General features: G+C 36.9%; 1 protein-coding gene across 7 annotated transcripts in view; it reads right to left on the bottom strand.

The window, feature by feature from the left end:
* The window catches only part of FRY (FRY microtubule binding protein), a 330932-nt gene that overhangs the window by 149073 nt on the left and 163081 nt on the right, over positions 1-18778 (bottom strand). For all 7 annotated transcript variants that reach the window (XM_059903257.1, XM_059903259.1, XM_059903260.1 and 4 more), the window contains 8 exons: positions 16953-17092; positions 12989-13079; positions 12682-12761; positions 12484-12564; positions 7457-7625; positions 4709-4801; positions 4516-4614; positions 2728-2829 (listed from right to left, as the gene is read on the bottom strand). In XM_059903257.1, coding sequence (XP_059759240.1) covers positions 2728-2829; positions 4516-4614; positions 4709-4801; positions 7457-7625; positions 12484-12564; positions 12682-12761; positions 12989-13079; positions 16953-17092 — 855 coding nt within the window. The remainder of the gene's footprint in view (positions 1-2727; positions 2830-4515; positions 4615-4708; positions 4802-7456; positions 7626-12483; positions 12565-12681; positions 12762-12988; positions 13080-16952; positions 17093-18778) is intronic.

Below are 18778 nucleotides of genomic sequence, written 5' to 3'. Positions count from 1 at the left end.
TTAAATGAGCATTGAATCTGAGAGCTTGTTTACTTTGAAAGCAGATTTTTCACACTCACACACATTTCTATTCTGCTCTATGTCATGCTGCCACCTTGATGGCTCTCCCCTGCAGAACACATCAAAGGTGGCTACCAAGTTCAACATGTAAGGTTCAAACACTGGGTTCGTTATACTTGAGTACCTATAGGGGATGGGGAGACAAGTAGGGGAGGGGGTGCAGGGAAAAAGGGATGGTGACCAGAGGAAAGAGCTGGATTGGTGGTCCTTTCTGAAATGATATGTTTGGCTCTAAATCCCACAAAATACTGAAGCCATTCAAGACAAAGTGTACTCCTAAAGCCATGTTAGTTTTTCCTCAGGTATTTCTTCCCTGTTGAGGACACTTGAGGAGGTTTGGAGGGTTTTCTGTATATTTTTAAATGGTCCCACTTAATCCCTACTGGGTTTAGTTCTAAATACGTGTGATACAATTTTATTCCGATTGTAACTCATCAAGGATCTTTCTGTATCTTTTACCCTTGAGGAGGTGAATTCCAACAATTTATTACCCATAAAGTGAAATATCATTGCCTTTCCGTTGCCTAATAACTACCTCTTTCATGCTTCATGGATTACCAGACCTCCAGAAATGGCACAGGTAACTCCCTACTCCCACCTTTTACATCCCTCCTTGTCTGCATCACGCATTTTGAAACTTCATTACATATCCCCCAATGAAATGCCAAGTTCCTTGAGAACAGGGACCCTAGATCTAATTTTTATATAACTGACATCCCTATCTTTCCCATTTCCGGCACCTTCCCTAGCACCTCTACTCTTTCTGATCCTATTGCCTCTCCCTTTAAGAAATCCTGATGCTTGAAATGTTTGCACAGGGAAACACCATCAGCGTGCAGCCCTTCTCTGTAGGGCTGTGTGTAACCCTGTTATTAAGTCTTTTTGGTGGGCTTCGACCAGACCTTCAAACATTTTAACTTTAAAGCAATTAAGTTCAAAGTAAGATTATGCTGCTGTATTTCAAAAGCAACTCTGGACACCAAGAATTTTGGTCTTTTTGGCCACAACAGTAAATTGTCAGGCAAAACACTATTTTGATTCTAACTAAAATTCATCACAAACACATTTAGCATAATATATACAGAAAAATGAACATTCTTAATCATTTCTCTTTTTGTTTCGTTTTGAACAAAATGAACTTTTCCTCTTTGTGTAAAATGTAGAAGAAAAAATATTTAAATGGAATAGCTGAATAACTTAAAAATGGACCAATATAACAAAAAAATGACATTGGGTTACGTGTTGGAGGCGTTTGACAGATGGATAAATCCCTGAATCAAACATCTGAAAGTGGCCATTATATAATAGCTGATACCCTGAAAAACATTGTGTTTTCCAGAATTCTTAAAAGCTAATTCTATATCCACTGCTATTATATTTCCCTGCCAATTTGAAGAAAATAAACGATTCTAATCTTGGATTTCACAGTCAGCTTTTAGAGCCAGTACATAGCTGGTGCTTAAAACAGCCCCAATGCAGACTATTGTGTCATTATATGGTAAATGCCAAAATAATATAATTAATCTTGACCATTTCACCAAATTAAAGGGTCTTAGAACAAAAAAGACAAGGCAATATGTATAAGCACATACAGCATTTTATAACTAAGTGCATTTCAAAAATTCTAAAGAAGCAAGTATTAACCTTGTAAAAGGAATTCAACTCTTTGGATACAACTGAGAACTGTGAAAAATATGTGCTATTTGCACATATTAGAAACAGTGTTCATTTAGTTGTCTTTTATCAATAGGTCACTAAAACTTAAAATATGTTCACAACATTAAAAGTTATAAAGCCAATTTTAAAGCTAACCATTGCAGTTGTTTTAACTGTAGGTTCCTCGGTTTCAGGCACCATGACTTGGTTCCTCACGTCACCCAGCATCTGAACAGCTGTTGTTCAGTGAATGCTTAGGACTGACTGGCACTTGGCTTTAACAGAACATCTTCAAACAATCACAAATAACAGGGACAGGAAATAAGTGTTCTCTGCTACTAGGTCAATCCTCCCACAGAATGGAACGTTTCCCCCCCCAAATATTTCCCTAGCCTGGAGGAGGTTAGAGAAAGGCTGCAGGAGGTTTAGGTGAGCTTCTGCCAGTGAAGTGTGGCCTCCCTTTTTTTAATCATTTAGAATGAGTGTGACCATAGATGCATATAGAGGGACATTTAATTCTACCTTTAAAATGATCCTTCTTAAGGACCTCCCTGGCGGTCCAGTGGCTAAAACTCCACACTCCCAATGCAGGGGGCCCGGGTTCACTCCCCGATCAGGGAACTAGATCCCACGTGCTGCAACTAAGACCCGGTACAGCCAAATAAATATTAAAAAAAAAAAAAAAAAAGCTCCTAAAGTGATCCTTCTCAGACGAGATTTTACAACATTGTAAATTGACTCTACTTCAATAAGAAAATTAAAATTTAAAAAATTTTTAAAAGAAAAGATTTCCCCCCCTCAATTTGACATGATTTCTCTTAACCCCAGTCGCCTTCTAAAACTGACTATATTTAATAAGGAAAACTCTTCTTAATATTTTTTTCATTATTCCAAAATAGTACAGGATCATTTCCCCTGCAGACATCAGGAGTCACTCTCAGAAACACACATACCAGCCTCGGACTCATACATATTTTTATAAAAGACTTTTCTGAGCCGACAAATACTAACTTTAAGGTTGGATAAGCAGTTGTTGAGGAAAACGTGCCACCTGTTCAGGAATAGCTGCTTCTGGCTGACGCAGAGCAGACAGGTCACTAGCGGGTACAAGGCCTGAGGAGAAAGAAGATGAGGTCACAGGATGATGTCTATTTCAACCAACCAGGTAACACACGCTCTCTGGAACCACCACCCATACATCTCCCCCTGTGTGCTGTGTGGGCCAGAATAAACAGGACACTTTGTAACACACCCAGGCCCAACAAGTGCCGTGCAGAGGTGGATATTTTGCAAATGCTTTCTGAGGACGATGGGGATGGAATACTCTAGAGTTATGTAGAGGGTAGAGAGTGAGTTTCATGGATCGTAAGTGGAAATCTGATTCACTGATTTAGTCTTCACTCATAAATTTTAAAAACAAACTATCGTAGATCACTCTCAATCCTCAGGAGAAAAAGCAGAAAGGCACACTGATCTTGAAAATGTTAGTGGCTTTTTTGCTCATAAACATCTACCAGTTTGTCCCTGTCTTAGAGGTAGGTGTATGTGTTTTCCTTTGCATGCAATCTTCCTGTAATTAAGGAAGATTCCTAAAAGAAATGTTACTGCATTGGTAAACTCCACCCAGACAAATTTAACCGCAGGAGGAATCTGCTCACGAGCGAAAAAACAGAGGTGCCACTGTGCTTTTCCTGCCTAACTGGGCAGATTTCCCGCAGCAACTGGAGAAGTCAGAAAAGCTTGTGGGTGGCCACCCAAACAATATACACGCAGAACCCACCACCATTTTGCCGAACCAGATTATGGCGCTCCCCAAAATCAGGGCTAGTGAAGATTTAAACAAAAATATAACTCGCTCATCCATTAACTTGAATTAGCAAAAATCTATTGCCACGATGAGATTCAGTGCTTAACAATCCATACACTTATTTTGTTGTTGTTGTTGTTGTTGTTAACTTAGTTTTAAACTGACTTTGAACTATTACTGCCATTGAGTGCAACTCTAATTCCAGCCAGTAATTTAAAAACAAAAATACAAGCAGTCACAACGACCACAGAATGCAGACAAATGAGCAAATCTGTCACCACTGCCCGCAAGGCAACTGAGTATTTGCTCAAATAATGGTGGTAATGTTCATACTTTAAAGATTAGCATAAACAATGCCAGAAACCAGCTACCTAAGCAACCTGCTTCCTCCATACTATCACAATTACAGCTGGTCTACCACCTGCTGATTCATAAACCAGAGCTTTATTTACCATGGAGGAAAAAAGTTGTGGTAATTTAAAAGACTTTTCTATGCTGCTCTTCAGTACAAAAGCATTCCCCAAAACTGTTTTCTCAGCCTTCAGAGAATCTTTCCAATGGCCAACTATCTGTGTCCCAACTCCCTTTCCTGCCTGGTTCTATTTTGATTCTGAATATCAGGATGGGAATTACCCAGTGAAGATTCCTGGGGATTGAGAAAAGAAACTGTTGTTATAAACTTTAGCCTTCAGATTGAAAAAATACTCAGAAATTAAAATAAAAATTAAGTTAAACCCATCTTGAAAATAAACAGCAGAATCTTTAGGACTAGAAGGGTCCTTGAGGTGACATGGTCTAATCCCCTTATGTTACCATGATTCAGTCATGGTCAATAATAGGTGGAAGTTCCAAAATTTGAAATGCTACCTCTCTTTGAGGAAGCTGTAGGTAATTCTCCCATCTGTGGAACCCTTATGACTCTCAAATAGATTTCAGCCTAGGAATTTTAGTCTCTGCAGTTTTGTCTTTTGAATTTTCTCAGAGTTACTAACCAAGGAATGCTTCTTTCGAGAAGAAAGTTCCAGCGTGGTATCATATAGGCTTTCAACAAAGTTTCTGAGGCAGGGAACATTTACTTCATTTTTAACAGCCTGAAATAGAGATGCATGTTTATATTATATTAATGAAATTGTTGCTTCTCTAATCCAATTTGAAGAAGTTCTTAAAAATGAAAATGTAACTCACAGCAGCAACTGGGACAAGAATTTCAACAAAAAGCCCAGCCAAGGCATGCTTGATATCTTTGTCTTTGACCTCGAGGAAGTAATGTGCACATTCCTAAGAAGTAGAAACAGAGTAAAGGGAGGGAGAAAGATTGAAATGTGCACAGAAAATGTATGTAAGCAAATTTAAGCAAACAGATCTTAATTTAATCACACCCAATAACACAGCATATTCCATAATCTATTAAAAAAATCACTTAATTCAAGCATTTATATTTAAGTTCACAATATCTTACAATGACATTTTACAAGGCTGGTTTTCTCACTCTCCCCCTAACTTCTATCCCCAAATCACTGAAAATCACTTTGTCCTTTGCTGAAAGGACAAAGCATCTATAACCAGCAAGCAGACATTCATCCACTGACTTACTGGTTGGTTCATTCAGTGACTCATTTGCAAGAAGTTTCTATTGACTACCTACTGTGTGGGGGGCCCTGGGGCCTTGATTAACCCACAAGCACAGATCCCCAGAGAAGGTAACCACGGGAAGAGAGGCAGAAGACATTAACCTTATTTTAGGCCCTGACAGCCCCAGGCACAGAGCCGTTTACTTGTTGGGCCCTGACATTTTAGGCATTTATTATTCAGATAGTTTCATGAGCAAGTCTGGAATGCTTCCCTTCCCCACCTCAGACAAGAAACCTTTGGAATAGTTTCTTAAGCAAGGATGTCTCTGCTTGTGGACTCCTGTCTACAAAAGGGTATTTTTGGTTGCCCAGGGAATAATATATTAGAAGAGTTGGCCTGTCCAGAATTCTGCCAGCCCCTTTCCCCTTCCTGGCCTTTTGGGTAGTAACTTACTGTGGTCTTTTTTAGATGTTGTTTTCATGGAAAGGTCCAAGGCTGCATGTATTTGTGATGACACTTTGATATCTGTATCAGCTATTACCTCTTGTTTTCAGTCCACATTGGGACTGTCACCAACAACAGTTGCTCAGGTTCACAGTACATCAATATCATACTAAGACATCAGTCCAAGACAGGCACTGCCAGCATGGGAAGTCTTTGAGAGTTTCCCAGTACAGAATGGAGCTTTATGGTCCCCAGAATTGTGGCCCTTTTCCTACATTATTTTGCATACATATGTAAATACTGTCTCAAATCTTAATTCAAGTACATAGATACACAAATCATTAGCATGAGAGAGAAATAAAAATAGTTAGCATTTAGGGAGTCCTTTACCACGTGCCAAGAATGCTCAGAACCACCTTCCAAAGTTAGTGTCATTATTACCACTCTGCAGACAAGGTAAGTGAAGCTGGGAGGGGTTAAGTGTGACTTGTCCAAGGTCACAGAGCTGGTAAGTGCTGAAGCTTGAATTCAAACCCAAGAAATCTGATACAGGGCCTATATTCTTTTTTTTTTTTTTAACTACTTTTTTGAGATACAGTTCACATACCCTGCAATTCACCCTTATAAAGTATACAACTTGATAGCTTTTAGTATATTCACAATTGTACATCTTTCACCACAATCAAATTTAGAACCTTTTCATTATCCCAGAAAGAAACTTTGTACCTGTTAGCAGGCATCCCTAACCACTGTATCCACAGCTCCTCCTCCAGCCCTACACAACTAATCTACTTTCTGTCTCTACGGATTTGCCTATCCTGGACATTTGCTATTATGAATAATGCTCCTATGAACGTTTGCATTCACGTTTTTGTGTGGACATATATTTTCACTTCTCTTGGCTTTATACCTAGAATTGGAATTACTGGATTATATAGTAATTCTAGATTTAAACATTTGAGGAACTGCCAAACTGTTTCAGAAGCTGCTGTGCTATTTTACATTCCCACCAGCAGTGTATGAGGGTTCCAATTTCTCTGCATCCTCACCAACAGATAACTTGCTGTTGTCTGTCTTTTTGCTCACAGCCATCCTAGTGGGTATGAAGTGGTACAACCTACACTCATAACCCCTCTATCTAAACTCTTTATTAAGATCCTCACTAAATCTAATTCACAGTAGCATTAGAAAAAAAATCCCTTCCGATACTAAAGTTTTATAAGATCTAATAGAGCTGTGCGGACTTCCTTGGCATTCCAGTGGTTAAGACTGCGCTTCCAATGCAGGGGGCGCAAGTTGGATGCCTGGTCGGGGAACTAAGATCCCACATGCCTGCCTCGTGGCCAAAAAAACAAAACACGACAAAGCAAAACACACACAGAAAAACTAATAGAGCTGTGTATTCTGGGAAATCCTCATTAGCAATAATTCTCTTTTTTAGTACATAATGGTGAACACTGTGTCACAGACACCTAAACCTGTGTGGTTTAGTTGAGATTTTAAAAATGGATTCCTTTTTATAGTATGAATAAAAAAGATATCATTACTTAAAGTTCTGATGCCTGGAAATGTTAACATCGCCAACTCAATGCTATCGATCTCAAAAAGTAAAAAATCAGCTATATTTTATTGACAGAACAATATGCAGCCAATGGGTAAAAACGAGGAAAAAAAAAAGTCTACAAATAAGATTCCACTGTACACCCTACTCCAAAGGTGACATGAGTTTAAAAATGAAATTAAGTGCCTGAAACTCTATTACTTGGTTATGAAGCCCTTTATGAATTATTGAGGAAAATGCGTAGGATTTTTTCCATATGGGCGAGTGAATGGGTTCTCAGAGTCCAGGTCAGTCACTCTGAGGAAGGCAGACGCTTCAAGCTGACAGCCCCTTAGTTCTCTTGCCCAAGACAGTACCTGCATAAACTGGAGAGAGGCCTCGAAGTCCTCCACCGGATACATCTTAATTCGAAAGAACTTCATCCCCATTATCAAGCTGATAATGCTTTGAACAACATATGGGCTCTGCTCTTTGTGCCGTAATTCTTTGAGCTCTGCCATAAATTTCTTCTTTACAGCAGGGAATCTAGGAAGAGAACGTGAGTGATTTATCAAATGATGGGTAGGAGAGTAACTGTAATGCGGGTCCCCAGCATCTAAGAGTGACAGGGCACAGTGGCGGGGACCTTCGAATCAGCTGAAGTACAATGGCTGTCATCTTGTAAAGGTTTTGATATTGAGGATTTAGTAAAGAGTCCCATCTTCTCCTTTCTTCTCTTATTCTATCAGATGCTCAACGTCTCCTTCAGGCTAGGGAGAAGATCCAAGGTTATTTAGAGCCTCTCAAAATGGTTCAGCTCTTAAACTGAGCATGATGAAAAGCTCCATTTCCTCAGGTTTAGCAGTTTCCCAGGTACTTACAGATCCCAAGGGCCTGAAGTATCCAACTGTGAGAAGACGAGCAATAATGTAGGAGGCCAGGTATTTCTGACAATGACAGCAAATAACGCCAAGTAATATTCCTACATCCATTTCCACAGTTTTCTGTTGTTGCTTCTTTTATAGTTTTAAGTTAATGATTATTGAAAAAAATATTTTCAGGTTGAAGGAAAATCTAGTAATGGGAAAATTCAAATCATCTCTAGAAGATGAATAAGCTCTCTAATCATGTATGGGATTTTACAAATAAAAAGACACAGTCCCCAAGGAACTTAAGGTATTTATATTGTTTGAAAGTAAAATAATATTAATAATTAATAACATTAATTACAACAACAACATTATCATAAAAAGTTTAAAAAGAGAATCGATCCTAAGAGGATGGAAAGTAGCAGATTGTCAAAGTGCCTAAGGGTAAAGGAACACATACAAACAAGTTATCCAAACTATTTCTGAGATGGCTGGTTTGACTATTGGTTAAAAAAAGGAAAAACAAGGAAAGCATTCTAAGACTCATTGTATTTTGTTTCCTGAAACTATCAGCCTGAGTTTCTGCAAAGGATCAATTAGGAGCAAGGCATGATCACAGAGGGTAATTACGACTATAAAAGTTAAAGGCCAATTAATAGAATCCCAGAAGTTTGGAATCGCAACTCTTGACACCTCAAAGCAGAAATTTTAGGACATATAAGGGAGGTGGTAAACATACAGATATGGTGTCACCAAAAGGCAGTGCAACAGGTGTATGATTGGCAAGTTGGCTGTTTACGGGCTTCATGAGAGCTGGCAATTTTCTCGTTCTCGGCTGGAATGCAGGAGGTTACATGGTGTTCATTTGGCAACAATTTGTTAAAATTGTTTGTATTTTCTAAACAACTTATGGATTTTTCTTTACGTTTGCTGCATACAAAAAAAAAAGATTTTAAGAAGGCAATGGAGCAGAAAATAGGTAGTGAATGTGTTTCCATTTTATGAATGAAGAAACAGATTGGAAGGTCAAAGTGAAAAAGATGAGACTTTGTGATCTTCTGATGTGAATTCCAGGAATTTCCACTATTTTGTAGCTGCCTTAGACAGTCATGAGCTGTGAAATGCAGTCCCTGTCTATTTAGAACAGTATACAGTTTAACTGGAAAGATAAGACAATGTAGCACTGACCATGAGCCATGTGAATAATAGTAATAATTTTAATAATAACCAGTATTATTATTTATGAGGTATGTTAGCATGGGCCTGGGACTTTGCCTGGATCTCTCTGGTCCTTCAGGGAGGTTAAATGCCCCAGGCCAGATCACTTTCTCATATTTCACACTGTCCTTTATGTGAATAATACACCTGAAGAGGCTCCGGGGGCACTGGAGAATGAAGGGCCTCTTTCCAGCTGGATAATCAAAGATTTCAGAGGTGATTTATGTTAGGGTAAAGGGTGAACAGAGGTTTTAGGCAGAGACAGATGAAGGACGGGAAGCAGAAGTGGTATAGCAAAGCGACGGAAGTGACACTTTCAATCAAGATTATAAAAATTTATAAAATCTATAAAAACTAGATTTTTTAAAATTATATTTTATTTCAAATTATTTCCAAACACTAAAAAAAAAAAAAAATCTATCGTTTTAATTTTGAAATGTGAGACTTTAAAAGAAAAAAGTAACTTTACAGGTTAGAGTTATATTGTTTTAAACATCACATGATACTTAGAAAGTGTGTTTTCCTTTTCTAATTCGTGACTAAAACAAGGAGAGGGAGGAAAAGGCAGGGTATTTGTACACCTCACCATTTCAGTATTCTCACAAGTTAGTGGCTAAAAGTCCATTTATTTCTCATTTAAAAATAAATATAGCTATCTTTTACTTTAAAAAGTCCCACATGACATAAACATGTTATTTTAAAATAAAAATAATCCAAAAATCTATTTGCACTTAAAATCTATTTTCTCTTAAAATAATTTTAGGGAAAAATAAATTTCTTTTCAATGAGCACGCCTAGAGTGTTTAGTATTCTTTAGTAAATACAGTAACTAAACGATTACTCAGTCTTCTGCTTTAAAATGTATAGTATATATTATTAAAGTGAGAGTATAAGAATATATATATTGAAATTATATCACATAAAGAGAGAGCAGTTTTGGAATGAATCTTATAAGCAATCATCACTATTTAAATGAATATGTCAGATTTTAATCCAAAAAACTTACCTTAAAAAATCTAATTTTAACTTAATTGACTTTGAAAAAGTCAAGACCCTGGGTGAATATCACTTAATAGCAAAAAAAAAAAAAAATTTCCCTTAATGACAGGAATTGAGCACATTATCACTAGTAAGATTAAAAATAGTGATTCTGCTAAAACTTAAAGACCAAACTAAATATTAATATCTAAAGTCATAATGAAGAAGATATTTTATGTGCATTACCACTGTGATCTAGATATAAAATCTAAAATTAGAATTGTTACATTACTCAAGTTTATTTTTAAAAAAAGATAACCATCCTATACCAAATAGGCATACATCCTTTTTTTCCCCCACTGAGAACAAAGGAAGCAATAATTTTCTAAGGCGACAATAAAGTAATGGTCCTGGTGTACTTATGAGAAGAATGTAATGTGATAATTTGTAGTATGACACCAGTTTAAGACTGTACTGTCTATCAATAAAGGTTAACTCTATACTGGCTGGTTAAGAATTTATCAATGGGATTACTATATATTACTGCAATTACTGCAAGAAGCCACTGGTGAAAGCGTTTTCTTGTGACTAAAAAATAATAGAGCATTATCCAAATTGAGGCATTTGTTATAGCCTACTATTGCAGAATTGAGACAAATACTGACATGAAAATTTAAAAAAGTCCCTGTTGTCAAGAAAACACTGGCTCAGTGGATCATCAATCAGACCTAATACGGAAATTCTTACAACCTTAGAATGTTGCTTTAATTATGACGTTGTCTCTCAATTCATTCTCAACCAACTGAAAATCGGTGTAGCTAAGGCAAGTCATTCTATAGTAACCGATATTGTTATGTACATTTCACAAAACTAAGAAAAACACAAGAAGTCATTTCTGGCATATTAAACTTTCCAAATGATTGTATAACAGAGTTAGGCTGGGGTAATTACAAAGGAATATGATGAGATTTCCAGGGTTTGACAAAGCAGCCAAAATACATATTAACAACTCATTTTTCTGATCTTTTCTAGGAATGAGGTAGAGACACATGAGTTAATTTGCCAGATAACTGCAGCTTATTCCTTCAAAAAGCCAATACTCTTATTATTTAATTGCAATGGAAATCTCTCCAAAACGCATTACACTTTTTTTTTCATGAACTACAATTATTACAATGGGCTATAATAAAAGTACAATATATATTCTCATGCAAAATGGTCCAGGTAACTCTAATGTTTAGTTCTCATGTATGCTTTGGCCAGTTTCTCTTTCCTCTCTGTTGCTGTCAGTTTTTGAGCTTGATATTTCTCAGGGCGTCAGTGTATCTAAGTCTCTTTCATCTAGTACTGATGTTTTATGTGTTAGAAAAAAAATAGGTAGTCAAGATGAATAGACAAACAGGGTTAGATTAAATAAGTCACCTCAAGGAGTTTTGGGGTCTGTTTCCTGAGTTCTTGACTATGTTTTGGCTAGCTAAAGGTGCTGAGTAAGTACTTTTTAAAAATTTTGTTTTGTGATAAATTGAGTGTTTCCACACTGCTAAGTTAGGAAATTCCATCTCTTGAAGATACAAATCTCTCTGAGGGTTGCAATTTCACAAAGATCAGGGCATCACTGTTGCTCCAAGCTGGCCTCTTGGCTTGGATTCACATTATGTCTCTGGCTCACTTTGCCTAACCTAGAAATTCAGGATCTTGCCCGATTTGCCTCAGGGTTGAATAAGATGAAGATGGGTGAATAGGGTGTGACATCACTTTTGGAAGAAGTATATTATTGCTAATAGTCTAATACCACTTTGTTCTAGCCTGCTAAGTAGTGTTATGGGGCCAGATATATTTAGCAATGAGAATTTTCTGACTTGTTTCCATGACAGTGTCTTGGACATTTTTAGCTCAGCTGAATTAAGTAAGGTCTATAGTAAAGGGACATTCTAGAATGGAATTTTCCCACTCATGGATGCTATATCATAACCACCCACTCATGGAATATAGAAAACAAAACTTTTAAAACTGATAAACTTCTTTGGAAAATTAAGCAGGAAGAAAAGTACTTTGGTTAGTTCATTTCTTTCTCGGATGCAATAGTCTGAAACTCATGGACCCTTGGTAGGATCTGGATCAATTGCCAAGTGAAAAAGCTAAAGGAGAAAACAAATTGGAAAAAGACTTGGTACTTGCCCTGGGGAGCTTCTTGTGAGGTTCAGAGACAGGGCACACACAGCATAAATAAACCCTAGTTTCTGGTAAGCTCACACCCTCCCCCTTCCTGAGAGTAGGGCTGGGTTGGCACAGAAGAGGCACTCATGTTCTTATGGTGAAGGATTCTGAGGTTCACTTACTTAGCTTGTGCCAACACTCCAATCACTTCTGCATACAGGTCTGCCACAATGTGCATATTGGCAGTGTTAGGACCAAGGTACCTAAATAACATACAATTAGACAAGTTAGGAATACCCCCAGGTCATCTGAAAAGAGCAAACTTGATTTAGTTGTAAGCACCCAACTTCTTCAAATTCGAAGATGACAAATTACTTTACCCTTCTTTGTACTTAAAGTGCTTGAAAGCCAAGTTAATAACATCATGTATTAAACTGTCTATTACAGGATGAAGTGGAATCTGGAAAAAAAAAAAAAGATGGCTCTTAACTTGGAAGGGAATATTAAAGATCAAATTAGTAAGAGTACTTACAATGAACTATATATGGCCTTTAACAATCAATAAATATAATTCATATGACATAGTATTTGAAATTCAAGAACAATTTAATAAACTTGACCTTAAAAACATAAGTAGTTTTTAGATAAATAAATCTTATCTAAAGTAACATTAAATTAATGACATACCTGTTTCAAAACTTCTATTAATACTAAAGAAAAAATAAAATCAATGGCGAGGTCCCGTCTTTCCATTAAATAATCTCGCTGCTGTTCATCACTGTAAAATTTAAAATATTCACATTAAATGAGCACTGAAAATATCCTCAGAGTGATGTAATTCACCCAAAAATCTAGGACTCATCCCCAGTGGACTGCAAACCAATTTTGTTATGAAGAAACTGCAGTGGTAAATACACACTGAAGTTATTCCTATGATCAGTCTGATGCAGTGGACAAACACCGGATTTGAATATTTGACTTCAGGTTTTAAATATCCAACCATGTCAACTTGGGTAGCTATCTGTGAGTCTACAATTTCATCTTGTGGACTTTTCTAAGGTACCTTTCAGCACAGGAATACTATCATCTGTAAAATGGAAACAAACATGATACAGGGCCCCGGTGCCAGAGGTAGACCCTGAGAGGATCTTGTGAAAAGAGTTAAACAACAGAAAGAAATAATATGATTACCTATGGAATCAGGACTGCAGTGGGAGGAGAAAGGATCAGCATTACGTTTCGTTTCTTTCCCCCCGTCCCTTTCCTCTTGACCTTTTGCCACTTGAGATTTATGAGAGGAAGAAAGAAGATGTGAGGGGGTGGTGGAAGAGAGACAGATTAAAAAGCAGATGGAAGAAGAGGTAGGAGGGACAAAGTGGAGCCATTTGAACTCATTCCAAAGTGAGGGAGCAGAATTATCACCGTCAGGAGGACAGAAATGTGAGTTCATACCCCCTTCCCTTCATATTTCCTGCTTCTCTAATGTACTGAGGACTAATTTGGAATTGAGCAACTGAAGTGACTGCAAAGTTCCTTAGCACAGAATAGTGGTTAAGAGTGTTGGTTTTGGGGTGGCGGTGTGATGAATTGGGCGATTGGGATTGACATGTATACACTGGTGTGTATAAAATTGATGACTAATAAGAACCTGCTGTATAAAAAAATAAATTAAAAAAAAAAAGAGTGTTGGTTTTGGTGTAGAACAGTCCTGGGTGAAAATTACGCCTCTTCTACTTACCAGTAATTTTTCCATCTACAAAATGGAAATAATAATAGTAATTATAGTAAGGTTTGCTTGAGTATTAAGAGAAAAACGTGTATTTAGTAGAGTCTCCCAAACATACAACTGCTCAGTACTTGCATATTAAATAAAAGCAATGAGAAAGGATGACAGAATTTGGATTTGTCAGGCAGATATTTTCAAAATAAATCAAGACTATTTTAAATATGGAATGCTTTTCTCTTCAGTCAAGAGGGAATGAGAGGAAAGCATATAAAAGATATAAAAAAGAACTCTGGAGGAGCTCTGCCTCCTTGAGCAAGTCCAGTTAAGCCTGGTAGGTGACAGAGCAGGTCAACAAGGGAAGCTGCGGCTTTAACTTTCAAGGGGAAATGTATGGACCGGGCAGGAACTCATTCATTCAGGATCATTTACAAACAGTCCTGCCAGGAGAAAGAGCAATGGACCAAACCATCCATCTGGAGCCCTTCAAGACCCACTAGAACTAGAAAGTGCTGCTGCCAGATGAAGGGAGGAGAGGAAAACATATGGAGCTGCATTAAAAAGAGGGCGTCCACAAGTCTGACCCAGAAATTACATCATGGAGAAGAGAAACAGGAAGTCTGAAGACCACAGGGAGGGAAAACTCTCAAAGATGGCCAGCAGCAGTAGAGAGAAGAGGGCTATAGTAAGGGGTCTCCAAAAGGGGCCAGAGGAACTTGAAAAAGTAGCAAAAAAATCTTGGTAGAAACAAAATTTTAAACTCCTGATTCTGTTTTATTTAATAAGCCAATTTATGCTTTCAAATAAAAGGAAGACATATATCTTTCCAATAATGAATTCAGCTTTATTGCTAGTTTGAGGTCCAACTGCCAGGAGCCAGAGGCATCTGACAAATTTATTTGGCAGTCAAAATGTTGATACTATACTAATCTTAGAAATCATAACCCAAATACACATCCATCACATTTGACTGTTTTCAGTTGCTTATGCTTCTTCCTTAAGTTCCTCTTTTCTTGTTTCTATTAAGAGAAACCCCTATTATTAGCTACATCATGCTCTAGAGACCCTCATTCTTTTGGCTTTGTCCCAAACACACATTCTCTCTCTCTTATTTTAAACTTTCAAGTGCTAACTAAAATGCAATTGAGTTGAATTTCACTGTCCCGATTCTCTGTTTGATCTCGGCAATGACTGATCTCCTGGAAATAATCAGTAATACAACCTAAAGAGCTATTCTTTTCAATCCATAAAGAAATCAATTCATGAAAAATCTAGTTTTAGTAACTAAATTCTGACAAAACAGGACAAAACTAAAACTCACTTAATTCAGCTCACTAAAACTGCCCCACTCTCCACCCCTAGAAAGTTTTAGTATCTATTCATAAGCTAACATGAAATAGGGGGAAATACTAAAATGACACCATTAATTTATTAATCATACAGGCTGAACCATTTTCAGACACAGGATTGAAATTTTACCTTTAAATTTGATACATTAAAAATATTTATGAGAGATTGCCAATTGGTACGGGGTTTCTTTTTGGGGCGATAAAAATACTCTTGAATTAGGCAGTGGCGATGGCTGCACAACCTTGTGAATATACTAAAAACACTGAATAACACACTTTAAGAGGACGCAGTTTATGGTATGTGAATTATACCTCCATTTAAAAAAATTCTTCTTCAACTAAAATAATTATTCAATATGCAAAAGTTATTAATTTCTCCCCCAAACAAAATGATAAGTAAATGAATCTTGAATAAACTCAAGCATATTACAAAATGAAATTACAAGTTCAGATGAAATATAATTTGGTAAAATAACAGGTCTTCAATTTCAAGAGAAGTTTACATATTTTTTACTAGGAGTGTCAAGAAAAATGAGAGGGATAAATCACTCACAAGTAGTAGTTAATATCTGATTTTCTGAGTGATTAATTTCAGTTATATTGTCTTTAAAAGCATTAAAAAATGTATAAACCATGTGGAGAAATCTAAGTGCTTTGAAAAATCTCTTGTTTTTTTTAAAGAAAGGTAAATGTATTAAACTTTCTTATATTTGCTACCTTGCTATAATAGGTTGATTTCAAACATATGAAATTATACATATTTACCTAAAATTCTGGGGGACTTACATTCATTGGACAGAACGAGAATCTTAAGTTTTATGGCTGAAGAACTCATGTAGCAGCAAGTTCCACTTTTCAAATCCAATAAACAAAATTCTCAGCTAGAAGGGAAGTTAGAGATGGGGTGATCTGACTTCCCCCTTTGCTCACGAAAAGGCTGGGAGCTGGGCAGCTGTTGGGGAGCTGGCCAAAGTCACATGGCTAATTAGTGGCAGCTCCATGACTACCTCTAAGGTCCAACCCAGCGTCCTTTGCACTACAGTACCCTGGGCACTCAAGGTTACGAACGCAGATCCAAATATCTACGCAATGTCGGGCAGGGCCTGCTGCAGGCTTTCTGCCTTCAGGTGCAGACTGGAGGAGAGAGGGCCCAGGAGAGAAGCAGGCAAGAAGGTTACCTAGGGTCCTTGACACCCTGCCCCCACCACTGTCAAAATAAGGCCATGTAAGAATTTTCAACCTGTGACAGCTGGCAGTGACAAATACTCCAAATGTGCCACCTGCTAGACAAGGTGGTGCTCATGTGTAAAGAGGCAGGAAGATCTAGAAGCCACCCAACTCCCACTTTGATTTGTTTCAAGAAAGAAAAGAAAAGAAAAGAGAAGAAAAGAAAGAAAGAGAAAGGAAAGAAAGAGAAAGAAAGGAAAGAAAGAGAAAGAAAGAGAAAGAAAGAAAAAGAAAGTAAAAGAAAGAAAGAAAGGAAAGAAAAGAGAAAGAAAGGAAAGAAAGAAAAAGAAAGAAAGAGAAAGAAAGACAGAAAAAACTATAATCCTCATAATCCTTACATAGAGAAGCGTACCTTTTGGATTTATTGCTGGTTCTTGGTCTGTATTCATGTGATTCATCCTCAATGCCATTTTGCCTTTTATACCAGTCAAATAATGTACGTAGAATGGAAGGCAGGCAGTACTCAGAAAGGGAGCTCATTGAACTGATGACCTACAGAGAAAAGCAGGCGATTAAAAAGCTTTGGTGGCACTGCCAATTACTGAGAAACTTTTTATTTCACAAATAACTTCAAACCATAGTCACTACAAAATTTTCTTATTTATCACGGTCCTCTTCTTAATAATCTTTAGTAGTACATTCCCAAGAACCCGTTTCTTACTGTTGACAGATGTTCCTAATATAATAACTTTGTGGTTTAAGAAAGATAATTACTTTGACTCCCTTTCATTCTAGAAATCAGATGTTAATTGCATACAGGTTATTCATGGACTGCAAAGAAATTATTTTCCCACAGCATCTAAGAAGTACAGTGACTGGTACCTCTTAGGTCCTCAAAAATGCTTGTTATATAAATAAATACATTAATTAATATGATTACCTTAATGGCTTAGGTGAAATAAGCAATTCTATCCCCCAAACAAATAACCTAAGTGGTAATGCAATGTATGGTTTTCTGCCAATAATCATTCATAAACTAATCTGAGGTGTGCCCCAAATTAGACTCAATGAATCAGTAGCAGTAATTTACTCTTTATTACATCAAAGGCAAACATCTCCCCTCTTTAAACAACAAACATACCTTTGATAGATGAGTTATTCTACTTTCCTTATTTTGGAAAGATTCCTGATCTTTTATTAAGTATCACTCCTCAACTGAACTTCAGTCAATATCTCATATTATAATACATGCAAAAATGAACTCAGAATGGGTCATAGACCTAAGTATAACACCTAAAACTATAAAACTTCTGAAGAAAACATAGGGGAAAATCCTTGTGACTTTGGGGTAGGTGAGGATTTCTTAGGGATCAAACCAAAAGCAAATTCCATGAAAATTCGATATTTTGAAAATCATCAAATTAAAAGTTTAAGCTTTTAGAAGGATGCTGTTAAGTGATGAAAGGACCAGCCACAGACTGGGAGAAAATATTTGCAGAACACGTCTCTGATAAAGGTCTTATAACCAGAATGTGTCAAAGTACAGTGAGATAGGTTTTAATTATTTAATTAACAAACAGTATAGGCAAATCATAACACCCAGCACTGATGAGACAGGAATTTATCTCAAGTACATAATTAGAGATGAGTAAGAATGTTCAGGACAGCATTACTTATTATAGCAAAAAAATGGAAACAAATGTCCTGCTATAGGTAAATGCCTGAATCCAATGTGGAATTTGATGTAGATTATCTATGAAACCATTAAAAATCTCATTTCAAAAATATTTAATGCTATGAAAATGTTCATGATATGTTAAGCGAAAAAAGAGTGAAAAATCATTTAATTGGTATGATCCCAATTTGATAGAGACCCATATAAGTATGCATATATAGAAAATAAGATCAGGAGGAAATATACCAACATATTAAGAGTACATATTACAATCAGGAGAGATGTCAGGAGAGAGATCACCAGAGGGAGAGGGTAAGTGGGAGTTTTAAAAAAATGAAAGTAGGATTTTACCTGGGCCTTTTTAAAAGAAAGGGTAGAAGTTTGAAATGAGAGTCAAGAAAGAAACTAAGTAAGGAGCCTAAGCAGGAAATCCTACCATCATGAAGCTGTAAAATAACTGTTTGTTGATAATGATTATGTGATTAATGAAGGTTTTGAAGGAACTGAAAGAAGAAATATCTGACTGATGTAGGGACTTTGGTTCACCAGAGTGGAGGGAAATA

Source organism: Balaenoptera ricei, chromosome 18 (genome assembly GCF_028023285.1).
Source record: "Balaenoptera ricei isolate mBalRic1 chromosome 18, mBalRic1.hap2, whole genome shotgun sequence".
Classification (NCBI taxonomy): Eukaryota; Metazoa; Chordata; class Mammalia; order Artiodactyla; family Balaenopteridae; genus Balaenoptera; species Balaenoptera ricei.
The sequence above is the reverse complement of the archived record's forward strand: the minus strand, read 5'-3'. Positions and strand labels throughout refer to the sequence as shown.